Raw genomic sequence first — 21,120 nt, forward strand, 5'->3', positions numbered from 1 at the left:
TAATATATAATGATATTGTAACCCTTATTTTTATTGTGCATATACATATGCACAATAAAAATAAAGGTTACAACATCATCATACTGTCATTTGGGTGCAGATATATGTATCACTTTCCAACACTTGTTGTATTCATATGTAGGGTGACAAATGGTGCAGCAGATTGACCTTCTTCCTTTGGGACTTCATCAGGAGATAGGCATTCAAAGCATTGCTGGACCAATTTAAATGGGAGGAACCTGCCAGGACCTCAAACACTTAGAAGGAGCCAGTCCTCTTGTCACATCAGATCCTTAACTGGCGGTAGTAGTCGTTGTTGGCTGACGGTGTGTTCTTTCCCTCTTCCATGGTGCCCCACCAAGACACGGGATATTGGCCTATCTCCTTCCTTTGGAATTTGGTCTGGATTGATTTTGATTTGATCACCTATCTCCTGATGAAGCCCATGTTTTGGAGTGAAACAAGTTGAGAAAAGAAAGAAGGCCAATCTGCTGCAGTGTTCATCACCCTACATATACTGTTTTATAAATATGCACTATGAAGTGTTCAGGTAAAGAAGGGTTATGGATTAGCAGGGTTACGAAGTGTACAGGACACTTTGGGGGTTATTCACTAAGCTGCCAAAGGCATAACCGGACCAAAGTGAAGGGAGCCAAAGCCAAGGTGAGGGTTGTGGTGAAGAGACCCTTGTCCTCATCGGCATGGGGAAAATATGCTTTTCCAGGGGTCCCCTCCTAGAAATTAGGGGGCTGGTAAATCCCTCCATGGATACATGATCAATGCATCCAAGGATAGTGATTATTTTCTAACTGCATGTAATCATATCATATATAATAATATATGCTGTAGCTCAGGCACTGTGTCACATGACTGTAGCAATGTGTTGTTCAGTGGCATTTTTTTGTGGGGGTGGGCATACACAATTTAGCTATAGAGTCTTGTGATTTCTAGCTATGCGCCTGCATGGATGGTTCAAAGGAAATATGTTTAGAACATATACCTTAGTTGAGAGGGTCTGGACATCTGAACCAGCCTTGAACCAGCTTATCGTTGTACTGGCAGGAAACAGAGCCAAGTGGGAAAAGTCTCCCTTATGATAGATCCTGAGAAAATGAAGCCAGTACTGCACCAAAACTTTATGCATCACTAACATTTTCTTTTGGGGTCCTTTCTTGGTTAAGGAACTGAGCCCTCTCATGAAAAGTAAAACATTGTTACTATTGTAAGAATTTCTTATTCTTCCATGTTTTCTTGATTAGATCTCCCATATGTGTCCTCAAAGGTCAGGTGGTAACTTCACCCCAACATTTCAAATGTTGTATAGAGCATGGAAGTGTTTTTATTGTTATCTTCCCTGGGAGGGGTTCACCCTCACAATTTGTCGTGGTGACCAATTTTCCTGGCACATAATAAGAAATCCACAATTTTAAAACTTTCACCAGAACAGGAGGTGAGGAAGAATCTTCCAGTGGGTACACTTTGAAAAGATGACCTCTCACTTCCTGTTGTATCTACGTGAAGTGAAAGAAAATCTCTGCCACTGCGACAAAGATGATTAAAAAAAACCTGACCCAGGTTCCATACTTTACCAAAAACAGTTTTGTGGTTTTAGATATACATTACTTTTGTTAAGGTAGACAAACAAGTAAACCATTACCAGTACAAGTAAACCAAGTAATCAAGTAAACCATTACCATTACAAGTAAACCAGTAAAGCAGTTTGCCATTGTATGGTAAAGGCAAGAATCACATTAACTGTATCCTATCTAGAAAATGATAAGACATGGATAGATACAAGAATATATTGAAGTATAACCTCGGAGATACTTTATTTTTTATTTTTTAAACTCACATTTGTGATTACTGTGACCCTATTTAATTGTAATACTTTGTGGTTTTGAGAAATGTATTGTTTCCAGAAAGAATTACTTTCTCTGATAGTATTATATCCATTGTGTCAGATTCTTACCGTTTGTAAAATATACATAATAGTTGCAAAAAAACGGACAGGTTTGTTAAAGCGAAGTTCTAGGTACTGAAGGAAACAAAAAAGAGAGAACATATTTTAGATGACTGAATAAATACATAACTCGGCAATGCATTTAATGATAGCTCTGCAGCTTAATGGCATATCTTAGGTTATACAAAGTCAACAGTAAAACATATACAATTCGAAATTGCTATTTTATGTGAGTTCAAATCTATAAATTGCGAGGAATTAATAGCACTTGTGTACTTTGCAAAAAGAGAATTCAGAGATGTTCACGCTACAGTAAGGTGAGTTTGGGTTAGTTGCAAGTGGCATTTCAGTCAAATGAAGGTCAGAGAATGTCAACTGCGGTTCAAATGCACCTGTCATGAATTTTGAATGATCTCAGAGGCATCAAACTGCTGCTATTGTTTCAAGCTCAAGCCCATCAACACAGGTGCTAAAATGTATCTTAATCTCTAACTAAAGCCAAAACTTGTTTTTGTTTTGGATGGAGTGTAGAGGAGTTAGATCCTCTGATAGGTTGTTATAGCTGTCTGTGTCCTCGTAAGGAAGATTCACCAACTCTATGTGTCAAGTTGACCGCTATTACCTGGACTGAAATTGGGGACAAATCATGATTTTGAGTTGTCACCAGAACAACAGTAGAAGGGGAATTTATCAATGAAGACATTTGTTCTGGTAACAACTGTCAAAGCTAAGGGGTGATTTGTTTACCTTTTGGAGAGGTGTCCTCTCACTCTCTGTTTCTGTCCTGTACAGGGCAAGAAAAAAGCAAAATCTCCCCAAATGGACAACCTGACAACCAATCTATACTCTATCCAAAACTCTATACAAAACAAAACAATGCAAGATTTGGCTTGGGATATACTCTGCTTTAAGCTCAATTCACAAAGATGGATGTTATTTTAACTCAATTTGTTATCTTATTTTATGATAATTTCTTCTAAAAATGTTCTATTCACATAAATAAATAGTACTTAGGTCTGGAATCAGTATTTGCTATAATGCAGCCTTTGAAAGCCATACTTTTTCATAAATTGCTATTTTGTCTTAAAGGAGAACTATGAGATGAGTGATTTCCACTCACCTCATAGTTCTAAGCCGACCTGTGACAATGAGACTGTCACAGGTCGGCTCAGTAGATCGGGAGGTGAGGGAACACATACCGGGTTCCCTCACCTCTCGATCCTGTCACGGCTCTCTGCCGTGACAGGGGGAGGGGCTGGATTCCCCTCTCCCCGCTCCGATCTGCCTGCGCTGACTGGCGGAACGGACGGGGGAGGGGGCGGGTACAGCTGGCTCTGCCTCTAGATAGGCAGAGCCAGCTGTCACTCACGCAGCTGGGCGGATCCCGTCATCTACGTCGGGATCCGCTCCAGGTGCGGCGTCTCAGTATACCGCGAGCTGTAGCTTGCGGTATACTGAGCTTAGGGTAACGGGAGGACGCTAGTTTGTGTCCTCCCATTACCCTAAGGAGAACTATGGGGAAAAACACTGACCCCATAGTTCTCCTTTAAAGAAGTTTTATTTATTAAGGGGGTTATTCACGTAGGAGCAGAAGGATCCAGACTTAGTTTTCTTCGGCTGCCAGTGCCCTTTGGTTCAGTCTAACCAAAGGGCTGCTGTATGGGCAATTCACTATAGCCCAATAGACACCTCACTGAAATTCACAGTCATCACCATGACGGTATTCTAAAGACTGATAACCCAAACAGACAGTTTTGTGAATTTATTTTTGCAGTAAAAAAAACTCAAATAGCAATAAAATCGTTTTTGGTACATTTGTAATCAAAAAATCAATTAGTCATAAAAACACAAATGAAGCAAAGAATGCCCACATTACATATGTTTTGCATTTGTGAACTAAAACTACTGTATTGTCTGAAATGGCTTGCTACCCTCAGGGTCTATTTATATATATATTTTTGCACACAAAATGCAGATAACTTTCATGATTCCATGATTCACGCAGTTTGCAATTGAATATATTTAGAAAGAAAGTGTGCATCATGGGTGAAAGCTGTTTGAATTCTGTGTGTAAACATTCATGAATAGACCTCTTAAATTTAAATGCTAGTTGTGAGGCTTTCGGGAGTTATCACAAAATGACACTGAAGAATTAAAATAAATTTTCAGTGTGTACAAATAACCATAGTTTACATTTATTTCTGGATTGTGCTCGATCACGACTCCCTTAAGAGACCATTCCACAATTGTGCCCATACTTGACAAGGCAAATTACCCTGTCGTGCACTAGGGCTGCGCTGGCCATTTTTCCCAGCACAGCTGCAACGCAAGACAAGGCAATTTAAAAAAGAGTACTGCATGCAATGCATCTGGTGTGAATAGGCCCGGAATCATAATTCAACTGTTTGCACTGTAGCTGATCTAAATCTACTGTATGGTCAGGTCAATTTACTAATCTTGTACATGTATTCCATATGCATACATGTTTGGCCAATAATGCTAATGGTTGTAAATAAGCATATGCAAGTAGAAAATAATAATCAAAAAAATAATAGTAATAATTTACATTTACATTCTAAAGTAAACACGTACTGATAGAATATGGCAGCTGCCAATGCTTATACAGAAAATACAAGTTGCCTGGCCATCATGATGATCCAGTGGCTTTAAATCTTTCATTGTCACTGAACCAAACAAGCATGCATATCAGGGGTTCCTACTTGATTCTGACTTTCTAATCTGCAAGCTACTTTCAGGCCAATGAGTCAAAAAGTACTCATCCTTAGACAGCTAGGCAACTAGCATTTACTTTAAGTGGTATGCCAGAATAGTTCACATGCACAATAAAAAATAAAATCTGGTATAAGTGGTGTAATGTAGCTAAAATGGATAGGGTCTTAATACACTAATGTGTAAATGAATATTTGCTCCTCAGTGGATCGCATAGTTCAGTGAGCTTGTGAATTGTTAAGTGACCTGGGGATGTGCTTCACTTCCTGGACACTCCCACGCTGGTTGCATCTAAATTAACACACCGCACTACATAAAAGACAATACTACAATAATGTAAACACAATAGAAGGTTCCTTTAGAATACCCAACATTTTTGCTTTAGTCAGTGTCTAACAAACAGTTTTATAAAGTACGGAAATGTAATTTCATTGAATCAAGTTTATTTTCTTGTTACTTACTTCGTAAGTGCTAGTAATGCCAGACCTGTAAAATACTGGTATAAAGAGTTCAGCAGAAATCGTGATCACAAACGTATAGGAAATAGCAAAAAAGAAGTAGTATGCTCCAAAGCGAACAACTTCTGATGGAGTCCCCAGAACAGTTATTGCAGACATAAAACTAGCAGTCAGTGACAGAGCCACAGGTCCACAAGTCATCTGTCTCCCACCAACCAAGAATTCATTTGATGTTTTATTTCTCCTTTCTTTAATTGCAAAGAAGACTCCAATGCCTGCCGAAACCACTAAGAGAGCTGCAAACACAACATAGTCCCACACTGAAAAGTTACTGATCTCGGGCTTTTCATACATGGTCATCTTGTTTTCCTTGTCGCTTTCTTTTCCAGATGTTTAAACAAGTAAAATATCTATATTGCATCCATGTAGTAAATGTAGTGTTCAATAAAAATCGGGAGCATGTATTGTGTAAACAGCTGTAGTTGCTTCCAAGTGCAAAGAGATATATTGAGAAGTTATCAGACTATAAATTGTGTCTTCACAAGTTCTCAGGCGAGGCCCAGGGATGACAGATGGCCAATAACATTGCTTGATTATTTTACAACAGTCTTGTATCGTTCACTTTTTTATTTAGTTAAATATTACTTAGATCAGTGGATATTATCTGATTGTCACCTAGAACTAAGGTATTATGAAACCTGATATTCAGCTGCAGTAAATTTGAAAGAAATATATACTGCCTTTCCTCAATTGTAAAATAGTATGATACCAATATTTGCCTTTTGATTTCTAGGTCAGCCAGTGCTATGTGGAAACCTGGGATTACTTCAGAGATTGCTAATGGTTCCTTGAGAAATGCACCCAGGCATTCCTTCCACTGATCACCAAATTAAAGGGTCTTCTTTTCCACTGGAAGAGGGCACCTATCCTACTGGACACAAACATAAAGAAAACTTTCCCACTGACCTCCAGTGTAAGGGAGCACGTTTATATGGACAACCAATGTATAGGGGAACTTTTCCACTGACTACTAATATAAGCAGTAAGTTGCCTGGTTATGCAAAATCTATCCTTCAGAACTATACAGGTTACATATGTAGTGTATAGAGAAGGTAATGGGTGAATGTGCGTGGTTCGATTAGCAAGGGTTTGATCAATCTTGTTTGAAATTTGGTGAGCTTGAACTTAGAATTGAATCCAATTAAGCTCCATGGGGGCAAATCCTGTTGGTTATATTCTGGGCATTTTAGGGTTAATAAGCAAACTAGTGGACAAAAAATACACAGGGAGCTGGGTACTGCCAAAAAAAAGACCTTACAGCAAGGAGAGAGTGTTTTATGCAGCTTGAAGGGCAACACTGAAAAATACACAAAACGTTTAAATAACATGCTTAGAAGATGCCTTGAAGCTGTATGTGGAGTTAGATGGAATTATATGATTTTCATGGACAGTCTCAGTGACAGCATATACTGCCAGCACATATTTTGCTCTAAACATGATTTTATTTTTTTTTACAATTAGATTGACTAACATAGAGCAGCAACACCCCAATCGGATTCATTTCAGTTTGAAAAAAATAAATAAAAGTTGTTTTTTAAGTAGCCTTAGCAGCAACAATTGTATTAATCAGTAATAGACCCACTTTAACAGGCAGATAGATATTGGCCAGTAGGTAGCTGTGGCTGTCTCTGTTCTTGCTGAGGCAAACCAGTTCTATCAAGCTCTTCCTAAAATGTAAGAGACCAAAGATGATATAGAGGTGCAAAATTTGCCAGCAGCAGAACATTTTTAATGAGTGCAATTTGGCCAACAGTTGTATCAAGGACAGGCAGGTATTTTACTACATGAATTAAAAGGTGCAAATGCCACAGCAGTGTAAATGGGCAGCAGGGCAATTTTAATTAGCAAGACTATGCGTGAATTTACTACAAACAACGTGCTCAAGCTTTACTATAAGAATGAAGATACTGCAGGGGAAAAAGTTTCCAGTGGATGGGACAGCAGGTAAATGTGACCGCTGACCTCAAATCAACAGCACCATAAAAACAAAAGCACAAAATTCCCAAAGGCACCAAATAATGACAAATAAAAAAGCAGCAAAGGGGTTGATTTCTCAAGGAGCTAGCAAACAAACTTAAAGTATAGTTTCCTAATTGCCCTAATCTCTCCCTGTGCAGTTTGTCAGCTTTCCTGCAACAACTTCCAAATTCACATGGCTGCCCCCCCACCCCCCCCCACACACACACACAGATTTAATAGTGAGGAGACTGGATCAACTAAAAATCAGCCTTATTGGCCCTGCAAACCATACTGGTCATAATTCAAAGACCATGCAATAAATCATGGTTTATTAAAAATCTTTCTGCTTAATCTGCACATAAATTCGCCTGAATCCTGAAGCCGCAGGTTTGGCCCCTCACCCATGGTAGCAACAAGCCCACACCACACCTCTACTCACTACTCTCCACAATTAATTACAAGGAATATTATTACATCTTAGTCCTAATAGGTATACAGCCAGGGCCGGCCTTTGGGGTGTGCGAGTTGTGCGGCCGCAAAGGGCACCATGGCAACAGAGATGCCCAGCAGCCAACATGGCTCACTACAGTGGCGGATCCAGGGGGGGCAACAGGGCAATTGCCCCCCCCCCCGAGAAAATTGCCACTCCCTCCACCGCTCTGCTCGGCTGGCTTGGTCGCACCGATCAATTAGGGCACAGAAGCTGCACTGTAGGCAGGCAAATTAGATGGCAGCCTCAGCACATGCTGCGGCCTCGCAGTTGCCTAATGTGTGTACGTAGAGAGCCGCAATAGCAGGATCACACCGGGATAGGTAAGGTAAGCTCTGTAGTCTGTACTGAGAAGAGAATCCAAGTGAGAGGGGAGAGCAGGGGAGGGGATCAGGGACACATAGGTGGTGGGGGTGAAGGAGAAAGTTGGCACAGTGGAAAGGGAAGAGCTGAAGGGGGATCAGTGACACCAAGGTGGTGGAGGGTAAGCATAAAGGTGGCACAGTGGCCGGGGAAGAGCCGGAGGGGGGATAAGTGACACTGAGGTGCTCGGGGCAGAAGAAAGGTGGCACAGTGGCAGAGGAAGAGCCAGAGGGGGATCAGTGACACAGAGGTGGTGGTGGAACAGGTAGAGAGGTGGGCACAGTGGCCAGAGGGTGATCAGTGGACAGAGGGGTGGTGGTGGAAAGGAGAGAGGTTGGCACAGTGGCAGAAGAAGAGTCAGAAAAGGGTCAGTGGACATAGAGGTGGTGGTGGTAGAGGAGATAGGTGGGCACAGTGGCAGGGGAAGAGCTGAAGGGGGGTCAGTGGACACAGAGACGGTGGGGGAGAAGAGAGAGTGGGCACAGTGGCAAGTAGAGAGCCACCCAAGGCTAGGAGCTTTGGCCGGAGGATTGCAGGGGGAGAGGTCAGATGAGCTCTGTACCCCATAGCCTAGCCAGGATGCAAAGTTAAGTGAGCTCTGTACCCAATACATGGAATGGGTGGTCAGGTGAGGTTTGTACCCCATAATTAGGATTGGAGGTCAGGTGAGCTCTGTACTCCATAGCTGGGATGGGAGGTCAGGTGAGCTCTCTACCCCATAGATGGGATGGGAGGTTAGGTGAGCCTTGTATCTCATAGCTGAGATGAGAAGATATGTGTGCTCTGTACCCCATAGCTAGGATCAAAGGTCATGTTATTGGCAGATCTGGGGGGAAGGGGCAACAGGGCCATTTTTATGGGGGGGATGCGGGATGTTTTCATGAAAACCTAGCAGGAACTCATCAGTGAGGAGCAGGCGTGGGCCGTGTGCTATCAGTGTGACCAGGGACTGGCCCAGAGCTACCTAGACCAGAATTTGGGACCCAGCACCAGCCCTCTATAGATCAGGGTATTTTGCATTGCTTAAAAAAGTATTGCTGGGATTTGTAGTCCTTTATAGCTGGTGGTATTCTGCATTGTTGTATAATGTATTGATGGGATTTGTGCTCCTCTATAGCTGATGGTTTTCTGCATTGCTGTATAATGTATTTCTGAGATTTGTAGTCATCTATAGCAGGTGGTATTCTGCATCGCTGCATAATGTATTGCTGGGATTTGTAGTGCTCTATACAGTGGCAGAACTACCAGGGTCACAGCAGTTGCAGCTGCGACTGGGCCCTTGTGTTCTGCCACTTGAGACAGGGACAGAAGGAAGGGGGCCCTGGTAACTGCTGACATTGCTGGTTGCCAGGCCCCACTTCCTTCAGGCTTGGTCAAATTAACAAATCCTGCACACAAAAGTGTCAGGATTTGTTAAAAAAGGCACAATTGCTGTTATACATAACAAACAACTGCAATGTAATGTATTTTTGGAATATTGGGTTCTGTAAGCAACACCTTCTTTTCTTGCAGTTCCCTTCCTGAGACAAGACTCTGGATCTGCCCCCGGCATGCTATGACATAAGCTGCAAGCAGGGCCGGATTCCCTACAAGGCCACCGAGGCAGCAAAGAGCAGAGGAGCGGCACAGCCTGCAGCTTCTCCTCGGATCCCTGCTTCTGTCCCCCACCTGTATGGGCAGAGGCAGTGGGGATCCAAGGATCCAAGCTGCTCTGTGCGTGGCCAAGCAACTCCTGCCACTATTACAGTGCAAAGCTGTCCTGCAGCCAGGAAAGATCCTGACAATATTGTTGGGATCCAACCCACCACCTGATTGACAGCTGACTCTGCCTCTCTAGAGCCAGAGCCAGCTGTGCCTGTCCCTGCTTCATCTGTACCTTCAGGGGCGCTGGAGGAATGGAGAGGGGAGGGGGAATCCCTGCAGGGAGTGAAGACTGACAGTCACCACTCTCTGCAGAGAGATTTGTAGTCCTTTATAGCTGGTGGTATTCTGCATTGTTGTATAATGTATTGATGGGATTTGTGCTCCTCTATAGCTGATGGTTTTCTGCATTGCTGTATAATGTATTTCTGAGATTTGTAGTCATCTATAGCAGGTGGTATTCTGCATCGCTGCATAATGTATTGCTGGGATTTGTAGTGCTCTATACAGTGGCAGAACTACCAGGGTCACAGCAGTTGCAGCTGCGACTGGGCCCTTGTGTTCTGCCACTTGAGACAGGGACAGAAGGAAGGGGGCCCTGGTAACTGCTGACATTGCTGGTTGCCAGGCCCCACTTCCTTCAGGCTTGGTCAAATTAACAAATCCTGCACACAAAAGTGTCAGGATTTGTTAAAAAAGGCACAATTGCTGTTATACATAACAAACAACTGCAATGTAATGTATTTTTGGAATATTGGGTTCTGTAAGCAACACCTTCTTTTCTTGCAGTTCCCTTCCTGAGACAAGACTCTGGATCTGCCCCCGGCATGCTATGACATAAGCTGCAAGCAGGGCCGGATTCCCTACAAGGCCACCGAGGCAGCAAAGAGCAGAGGAGCGGCACAGCCTGCAGCTTCTCCTCGGATCCCTGCTTCTGTCCCCCACCTGTATGGGCAGAGGCAGTGGGGATCCAAGGATCCAAGCTGCTCTGTGCGTGGCCAAGCAACTCCTGCCACTATTACAGTGCAAAGCTGTCCTGCAGCCAGGAAAGATCCTGACAATATTGTTGGGATCCAACCCACCACCTGATTGACAGCTGACTCTGCCTCTCTAGAGCCAGAGCCAGCTGTGCCTGTCCCTGCTTCATCTGTACCTTCAGGGGCGCTGGAGGAATGGAGAGGGGAGGGGGAATCCCTGCAGGGAGTGAAGACTGACAGTCACCACTCTCTGCAGAGTGAAGATCGGGAACTGAGTTACTTACATCGCTCTTTACATTGGTGGTCCGTGGGAAGAATGCATCTTACATTGGTGATCAGTGGGAACTATGCTCCTTACATTGGTGGTCAGTGCGAAGAATGCTCTTTACATTGGTGGTCAGTGGGAAGAATGTTCCTTATGTTGGTGGTCAAAGGGAAGAAACCTCCTTACATTGGTGGTCAGTGTGGAGAATGTTCATTACATTGGTGGTTAGTGGGGAGAATGCTCCTTACATTGGTAATCAGTGGGAAGAATGTTCCTTACGTTGGTAGTCAGTGGGAAGAATGTACCTTACATTGGTGGTCAGTGGGATGAATGGCCCTTTTGTTGTTGGTCAGTGAGAAGAATGCCCCTTATGTTGGTAGTCAGAATGAATGCCCCTTATGTTGGTAGTCATTGGGAACAATGCTCTTTACTTTAGTGGTCAGTGGGAAGAATGCCCAGGGCTGGCACTAGCATAAGGCTGCATGGGCAGCCATCTGAGGGCATCGGGGAAGGGGGTGCAGAAAAATGCACCTTCAGCAATATTACACAAAGATCATTGATAGCCTTGGGGTGGTCATTTTTTCAAAGTGTGATAAAGTTTCATCATTTTACATATGCCTAATAAGTACAATAGATCCCAAACAGCAGATAAGAGAATATGAGAAATAATGTAATGCCACAGTTGATAAACAAGAAGAAAGAAGGGTAGCAACAGTGATGCTTAGGTTCACAATCTTATGCATATTACCCACTGGATTTTACCCTGATCTTAAAATAAACTTGTCATAAGAGAAACATGGAGACTGCTGTGTTGACTACTTGAAAATTCTAGTTGACTGGTTGTTATGCTGAGTGGCTGACCTAAAACAATTATGCAGATAAGTCAGAGGAAAGTCAGAATTCCTTATGTGTATTGTTTTGTTTTAGATAACATTGAGAGGGGCTAGAACCCATTAGTCCTTTCTGTCATGTATTTATTAAACTTGTAGAGAGCGGATTAGGATGCAGGATGCATCAAAAGCCAGTGATTATAATTCCAGGCCCTTAATTCACAGCAAACTTTGCAATCGCCCTTCAAGAGCTTCTACTTACAGAAAAGTTGATGGTGGATCCAATATCTCAGTAGCAGCCTCTCTTAATAGATTGGCTCTTTGACTTTATATGGCAGCACAGTCACAAGTAACTTGAATAGTTGAGCATAGTTGGAAACAGAAATCCCAATGCAATATCCTTACAAGTAGGCACCATACTGCACAGCATAATCCACAGAAGATGCTCCCTCTGGGTAGCCACCTTCTCTTTGACCTCCGCCACAGGCCAGCTTTAGGTTCTTTAGGCATCTTTAGGCCTCTGCCCCCTACAATTGCATCCTCTCCAAGCAGGAACCCAAGAGAGTCACCCCTAATAGGTATCCTCTTCCTCAATAAATCCCCCTACATATTTATCATATTTCTCACTTGAATAAACCCCTCAGTGATTGTCCATGGCAGAAAAAAAATTCATAACCCACTACATTCTTACTTCTCACCTTAAATACTGGAGAACACTCAACAGCAGCAAGAAAACCCAAATGGCTTAAAAGAAATTGAATGTGCACAGATAACAAAATAAAGCTCAGACTGGCAGGGTTCCTACAGTTGTGTGGACAAAGCAACAACAAATAGATGGGGAGGATTGATAACTTTTGGCCTGTGAGGAAAAGACAACTAGCTAGCCCATTCATGGTAGGAAGTATTAAGCTGAAGAAAGTATTAAGAACCAGAGGTCTTGCTGAACTCCTTACCGGAACATCCAAGAGACCCATGCAAATGGGTGGGTGAATAACACAAATTAAGAAATAATGTCACCAGCACACCATCGTGGTAATTAAGCAATAGTCCATTTAATGACATATTGCCATTCAATGCTGAAGAAAGTATACCACAAAAAGTGTACCATGGTGCCACATTTATTGATGGGCACAATGAAAGGTGGGTGTTTCTTAAAGACAAGGCTTAATGTGATGACCAGCATGTGTCACTGACTTGGGGCCCTGCTCTGATCAATATTTGAATAGTAAGGCATGTTCACTAAGGTCCTCCAGCCTAACATGTCTTATCAGTACTGGCCTACCAGCCCAGTCCTCCTTTGAATGAAAGATACAATACTTCCTCTTCATATGATCAATTTAAAATTCAAACGCTGTGTTCACAATCTTTCAATATGTTCCACAAACACCCATCAGCAGCAAAGCACAAATGCCCATTTGCACAAACTCTTAAAGTTCAAGGAGATTATGAGAACATATTGTAGAGAGACATTTTATGACAAAGATTGATTCCTTTCCTTAATCTTATGAAAGAGATAAGTCAATAATGACAGCCTGTAGAAAGTGATAGGCTACACAGTAAGCTTAGACAAATGTAAAATCTACCAATTTCCTTGCATGAACTGCAGCTTTTGTATACATGCTGTAGTTGTGAACTTTAGAAACATATCTTTCACATAATCTAAAAAAAATGCAATTCATGGAGAGGTTGGAAGGAAGTGAAATATTTCAAGCTCAGAAAAGTAGTTTGGCCACCTGGGATTTCCCAGAAGGGTGAGTGAGGCCATGGCTAGCCATACATGTGCAGATCATTTTCGTCCAGCCTGAACAAGAGACTTCACTTGATTCCCCATTCAAGCTAAACAACGTAGAAGGAGAAATCAGCACTGTCCACCATTGTATTTAGAGAGCTGCTGACACCCCCAGCTGCCTGAATGGCAAAAGAGTGACTGTATTTAATTGGATGCATACACTGTTGTGCTGACAAACCTCTACCTTTGCGTTTTGAAATTGATTTTTTTTTTTTGGAGCAGGGTAGTGTTGAGAGGGACACCCATGGCTCCACACCTCATTGGCTGATTTGGCAGGAATTGGCTAAACATTCAAGCTGTGTATGGCTGAGAGGAACTGTTCAGCCTAACTTAACCTTGCATTATTAAAACAGCAAAATTACTAATACAATGTCAAGGATGTATATCTTAAATATAAAATTTTTATAGCTATTTTGGCTAAAATTATGAAAGCTTTTCATGTCAGACAGCTTCAGTCCACTATTGTATCTGTCCTTTAAATAGTACAAACACTTGAATGGTACATTGTTGTTCAGCAGAGTAATTAAATGACACACCTACCTCATAAGTACTAGTGATTCCCGAACGGTAAAAGACAGGGAGGAAGAGCTCTGCCGTAAAAAGAACCACAAAGGTGTAGGCTATGAAAAACAAGACAAAGGATGCTCCAAAACGGTATACCTCTGCAGGAGCACCTAAAATTGTCACTGCTGACATAAAGCTGGCAGTTAGAGACAAAGCTACTGGTCCACATGTCATCGATCTTCCACCAATAAGAAAATCTGCAGATGTTGTCTTTTTTCTCTCTTTTATGGCAAAAAATACACCAATGCTTGCAGATACTAAAAATAGGGATGCAAATACAACAAAGTCCCAAGCAGCAAAGGTAATAATTTTAGGTACAACAAATTGAGACATTGTGCTACAAAAATACAGTTAGCAAAACCAAAAAACTTCCAAGTCAATTCCTTCACTTAGGGAAAGGGAAACATATTCTTCACTGGCATTAAAGAGGGCAGAGGACACTCAGTGCCTTTTATGCATTTTTTTTTAGTTGAGTTAACTATTACTTTGAATAATGTAACTCAGCAATTCTGCCACTTCCACCACCCACAGGCCATAGTTCTTCTACTATGGATGCTATGGTTAGATAGACTAGATAAGGGAACCCATTCCTTGAGTGGCTAATTCAAAATTGAGTATTTATTTAAGTGTGTCATTAGTTATTTGGCTAAACTTGTGTTTTATAACACTTAACTGCAAATCGTGTTCCTTTTAAGGTAGAGGGTAGAAGCACCAAAGTCCCAAATCTGTGCACTATGGTCCCATATCAACGTCAAAATCATTAAAGATGTTTATTCATGGAGAGATAATAATTTAGCATGACTATATGGACTACATGATGTATGGCTCATCAAAACGGTTGTATGAATACAGCCATTGCAGTGTTACACTGTGTCTCAGCATATTCTTAAAGTCCCAAATGCATAACCCTATATTCTTATGCATGGCATGACACTGTCTTCCTTTAGCTCTTTGTATGATGTTAAAGTGACCCTGTTGGGGAAGGTAGGGGGAGGAATCAGAGCAGCAATAGTCTAAGACAGATGCCGGGATGCAACGCTTGGGCACATCATTTGTGCCAAAACGGACCAGGAGGTAGATAAACTCTATTTGTAAGTAAATGAAAAACATGGTTGTTTAACTAATGGATGTAAGATAATTTTAACCACTTCCCGGCCGGCCGTTGTAAAAAAACGGCCGGCCAGGAGCTATCTAGATCTGAGCGGGCGTCTTTAGACGTCCGCTCAGCCACGCCCCCGTTATTTGAAAACAGGCAGTGATGCCCGTTAATATACAAGTGATCCGCCGGCTATAGAGCTGGCAGATCGCTTGTATGAGGTCACATGAATTGCGCCCACCCCCCTCCCCTGGCTCCACCCCTCCCGCTGTCAAGCTGGTCCCGGGCTCCGCTGTGCCCGGTGCGAGCCCAGGACCAGCATACGGCCTCTGTCACAGGGGATCAGAGGGAGCTCGGTACACGAGCTCCCTCCGGTCCCATCTCCACTGTCAGAATGCGGAAGTGTTGTATAATACATCACTTCCGCATTCTCGTGTCACTCTCCAGCTTCAGATGCAGGAGAGAAGCTGATGAAGCAGATCTCTGCTTCATCAGCTTCTTCAGGGGGGTCCTAGGTGACAATGATGTCTTCATAAGTATGACCTGTCACATATTTTGCTATCACATAAGGAGGTTTTCTAACCCCCCTATGTGATAGCAATAAAGTTAAGTGAAACAAAAATAGGAAAAAAAAATTAAGTGTCCCCCCCCAAATGTAAAGTTACAAATAAAAAAGAAATATTAAATTATTATAATTTTTTTTAAAGTCTCCCCCATACATACACGCATGCAAACAGGCGTCGGGTGCGCATACGTGCGAAAACAACGATTTCGCCCATTGTGCCGCACGTTACATATCATTATGAATGTCGGAATGAGAGCAATAGTTCTATGGCCATCAATCACTGATAACACTAAACTGATGAGCTGTAAAAGCTTTTAAAGCGTCGCCTATGGTCAATTTTGGGTATGGTAGTTTTTTGCGATTTCGTGGGTGCGCGCAATTTTAAAGCATGACATGTTTGGTGTCTATTTACCCGACGTGACCCCGTCTTTTATATGTTACCAAAACTATGGTTAATAATCATTGTTTCCTAACAAAACGGAAAAAAAAAAAATTCCCAAAAAATTTCAATAATTTTTCCTTAATATAGTAAACAATAAAAACCCCAGTGGTGATTAAATACCACCAAAAGAAAGCTTTATTTGTCCCCAAAAAATGGTATAACATTCATTTCAGTGCAGCGTTGCATGACGGAATAAACGTCAGTCAAAGTACTGCAGCGCTGAATACTGAAAAATGGCCTGGCCAGGAAGGGGGTCTAAACACCTGGTCTTGAAGTGGTTAAATCAGCATGCAGAGCTGCATACTGATGTGATTTTTAGTGAAAGGGGGTAAAGTTGTTACCCCTAGTGAGTATAAGCCTTACTGGCTTGTGATCCGCACTTCCTTTTTATGTACCAGTTGATTCATGTTCATTTGCATTTTTTATTTTTTACTTTTTGTATCATTGTCTGTCTTTCTTCCAGAACTACAAATTTACACATCTTCGTATTGCAGCAATGAGTAAAATCTTTACAATCTAATGAAAGTCCCCTTTCCATTCTTAGATAAATGTTCATGTTCTAGAAGTGATTACACACAGTTAATGATTCTATCAGACAGTGATGCATGTAACTTACATGGTAATAATCAGCAGATTAGTGCAGTAAATCACTGAATAACATAACCATTAAGGAAATAACACCTGTTAGCATAATAATGAGAACACAGTGTAACATCTGTGATTAAGGCATGATAAACAGTAGAAAAATGTCACCAGCACACCATGAGTTGAAAAAGCAAAATATTTTATTGCCAGTAGCTGTATCTCATTGGCAAGCGCTTTCGGGGCCTCGCAGGGTCCCCTTCATCAGGCTTAGAGATAACAGTGAAGTGAAAGACATACAACAATATATACCTAGACATACCAATCAACTGGGTGCTGTGAAACCACTCCCATCCCCCTAGGGCGTTGGTATGACATCACACCTGCCGTTAAGTATTTAAAAAGGACGTGTGCAGAATGATGTAAATACCAGCCATATCTATTAAACCATCAGTGACTCCAAACAGCACATAAAAGTGTGAATCACCCAGGGTCAGTAGCCCAAGGGCTCACAATGCAAATTTTACCTTGAGCATTGGGGTGATAGTAAACCACTCATACAGTCAGTTTGATCATAAAAGTTAGATCAAACGCTGGCTGTTAGGTGTATAATTACTGTGGGAGGTGCCGAATGGAAAAAAAGGCAGTAATGAAACCCTATAACAGAAACAGGCAATAATGAAGCCTTATGGCAGAAATGCAATAGTATATCAATCAACAATGCACCTATAATGCAACCGCATATGCACCGTTTGCACATGTCCATACTATAAAGAGGGTTGCTCTGCCCCACTCGGACAGGGCCCCCCTATGTGTTATTGAGATTTAAAAATTTTACCATGTGCAGATGAAATAATTGCATTACAACAACAACATTATGTATAGGGTATGCAAAAAACCACTAGGCAGGAAAATTATGGATGGAACAACAAATATAAGTGACATATAAGTGAAAACCAAACGTGAAAATGAATGTGAGATGAGATACAGCTACTGGCAATAAAATATTTTGCTTTTTCAACTCATGGTGTGCTGGTGACATTTTTCTACTGTTCATGTGTGGCGGTGCCATCCGCAGTCATTTCGAGCACCCATCTTCATCAAGTGGGAATCCCGGTAAGGAGTGCGGTATGGTTCCTGTTTATTCAAGTAAGGCATGATAAACACACAAAAAATAAATATAATTGGCAATAAAAGTTCATTTTTCTTTAAAGTAGTATTAAACTTTCAATTTTTTTTCAATAACAATGGACAAGTTTTATCAAACGTTTTGCTTCCTGAAAACTACACAACACTATTTACATACAGAATGACTGTATCATGGAGTAATCTTGAGAAATATGACATTTCTCTTTTAATCACTAGAGCGTGTTTAATTGCATAAAGTTAATTTAAATATAATGCATCATTTCCAATATGTAGCACAAGCTCAAGAGGACTAAAACATTTTTGTTCCTGATTTGTGGTTGTCGTCAGTGCCTGGTGCATCTTGTTGCAGTGTGCAGCAATAGTCGGCCAGTATTGATGGATTCCAGTTGCTGTGATATTGTTTTTCCATTATGGCAATGTCCTGGTTCACCATGTTCATCATGTTCATCACTGACTGCACCTAGATTTTTGGGGAAAAAAGTCCAAGTGTGAATGCAGGAAGTAAATTTTCAGTGACATGCTGCACTTTATGGTCTTGTATGCTGTAATAAGTTTGTCAACCAGCTGAATGTAGTTTGGTGCACTGTAGTTGCCAATTCTCAATAACATCCTTGAATGCCCACTCCCACTAAGACCCCATTCTCACCAGGGTGGTTTCGTTGCGCAGATTTTTCCACGCTGAAATGCTTGCAAATAAAATCCCATACAATCCTATAGTGGCCATTCATGCAAACGCGTGGAATCAAGCATTCAAATACCCCTGTCGCTTGAAATAGGCCCTGAGCTTGTTTTGTCGCACTGATCAGCTCGTTTTGCTCCATAGGCTTCAATGATCAGCACATGTTTGCGCTATTCCGTGTGTTTTTATGTGTGTTTTTAGCAGCTGAGCCTACTCCCATTGGACAACTGAAAACGAGCTTAAAAAAGACACTGACATATGAACAAAAAACACCTGTAATACACGCTGAAACTCACATTAAAAACGTGCAAAGCCACACTAAAAAATGCACGAAAACAGCTGAAACGCTGTCACCCTGGTGTGAATGGGGACGAACAGATCTTCAAACCTTTTATCATTGATGACATAACTGATCTATAGACCAAGAAAATACCTTCTTTAACCACTTGCTGACTGGGGTGTTAAACCCCCTTCCTGTTCAGGCCATTTTTTAGCATTCAGTGCTGCAGTACTTTGCCTGAAATTAATTCTGTCATGCAATGCCAGTGATTGGAGCGGAGATCAGCAGCTGGGATCATGCTGACCTCCCTCTGATCTCAGCATATAGACCCGCCTTGCCGTTGACAGTGGCGATGGAGGACTCACACAGACCGCACACTTGCATTTACAATACAAGCGATCAGGTGGCTCGATGGCCACCCGAATGCTTGTATGTAAACAGCCGTCACTGCCTGTTTAAAAGGGCTACAGTTTATCGCTCGTGCACATGCACGGCTGTGCATGCGCAGGAGCAGGTGAGGATGTTTTAAAATGCCCACTCGCATTCAACAGTGTCCTGTCCGGCCATTTATTTACAACGGCCGGACAGGAGGTGGTTATCACTCTCACAAAATTTCTCATCAGTCTGAGTTTTAGGTGAAGAGGAGATAAAAATATCTCTGCTGGGTCATCAAGTGGTTTATGTGCCCATTTTTTTGTCCTGGAACCAAATTCTTTTGGCATGGCCATTCCTTTTTAATGCAATGTGACTTTTTTGCACGTCTGTTCATTCAGAGATAAAACAACAGTACTTGGTATATCCAAGCTGCATTCCAAACAGCAGTGGCACTACTTTAGATGTCCACAAATAGCCCAGTTGTACTTGGTGGTACTGGATGTGCTTCAACAACCGTTCCATGTTTTTGAATGTTTCCTTCATGTGTGCAGCATAGTCAACATGTATTGAAGGGTGTACTTTGCTGTTGTGTAACAAAACAGCCTTGAGGCTTAATATTGATGAATCAGTAGAGATGAGATGTTATTCTAGTGGGTCATGGTCACTGAAAGCCATGATTGAACTGCATTAATTAGTCAGCTAAACTTAATTAGTGAGCTGGCACTTAGTGAGCTGGCAAGTGGGAACCCTGGGAAGGATCCCAACACAAGCTTCTTGATATGTATCTTGATATACGGCATCATGTAACACAGGTGCTACTTACAGTCAGTGATAGTCTGTCTGCAGTATGGTATACAGGAAATGTAAATATATACAGAGTTATTCACAAAAGGGTGAAGCGTTTGGAGAAGGCAGGAGAAGTGAACAATCTAGGACAACATAGCTGATTTGGAAAAATTCTCCAATTCAGCTGACTTCCCAGTTCAGCGATGTTGTCCTAGACTGTTCACGTCTCCTGCCTTCTCCAAACTCTTCACCCTTTTATGAGTAACCCTGATAGTATTTGGAATATTGCTTGAAACTATTTGTCTCCACAATTGTATCACTCTGAAAGTTTTTATGTATATATACAAAAGATAAAAAAAGGAATAGTACTAAAGAAAATGGCACTCAGTCGGTATATATCCAGCAAAACAAGATGCTAATAGAAGAGGCAACTTACATTAAGTGCACAATATAATTTTAAATGTAGTTAAAACTTATTTCTAACTTTATTATTATTATTATTATAGGCGGAGGTCATATACCACAAACTATGCCATTATACAGCCTTAGTTTAATGGTAGGCAATTTAAGAACACAGTTCAGAAAGCTGAGCTCTAGCTCACCTTCCCCTGTCCATGTGCCAGGTTATGCTAGCTTATGTAAGAACACAGACGTACAGACTTGGACGGCATCTTGCAAACACTTTAATTTTACCATTTAATTTCTTTAACCTCTTGTACTGATTGCTTCTGAAAAATAAAAATGCAATTTAAGGCATTTGTGGCAACCCATAAATCTCATGTTTGGAACATGCTCATAAAAATGATGTCAATGACCTTGATTTACTAATGGCGTAGAGCATGTTTCCTTTGCAAAATGGATTTTTTTTTATAGCTTATGGAGTGAATATGGAGAAGCTATGTTGAATGTATGTATCTGTGTTCACTTGTTTGCACATTAATCATGTGCAAAAGCACAAATCCTGTATTTTTGTTTTCCTTGCACATAATTGAGTATTCTTTGCAAAGTAAATTTTCATCACATTCACTAAGCTAAGTGAAAATTCACCTTGCAAAATGAACATGCTCATTTTGCCTTGCA

At 41.6% G+C, this 21,120-nt stretch overlaps 1 protein-coding gene across 1 annotated transcript in view; it reads right to left on the reverse strand.

Moving 5' to 3' along the window:
* Positions 1–20,843, reverse strand: part of SLC5A12 (solute carrier family 5 member 12) — a 50,289-nt gene extending 29,446 nt beyond the window's left edge. The window contains exons 1-3 of the mRNA XM_018564093.1: positions 20,830–20,843; positions 14,063–14,454; positions 1,970–2,035 (exon numbers count right to left, since the gene is read on the reverse strand). Of these exons, the coding sequence (XP_018419595.1) occupies positions 1,970–2,035; positions 14,063–14,419 (423 nt within the window). The 5' untranslated portion in view covers positions 14,420–14,454; positions 20,830–20,843. The remainder of the gene's footprint in view (positions 1–1,969; positions 2,036–14,062; positions 14,455–20,829) is intronic.
* Between the last annotated feature and the right edge of the window lie 277 nt (positions 20,844–21,120).

Source organism: Nanorana parkeri, unplaced genomic scaffold (assembly GCF_000935625.1).
Source record: "Nanorana parkeri isolate BGI_ZX_2015 unplaced genomic scaffold, ASM93562v1 scaffold724, whole genome shotgun sequence".
Lineage (NCBI taxonomy): Eukaryota > Metazoa > Chordata > Amphibia > Anura > Dicroglossidae > Nanorana > Nanorana parkeri.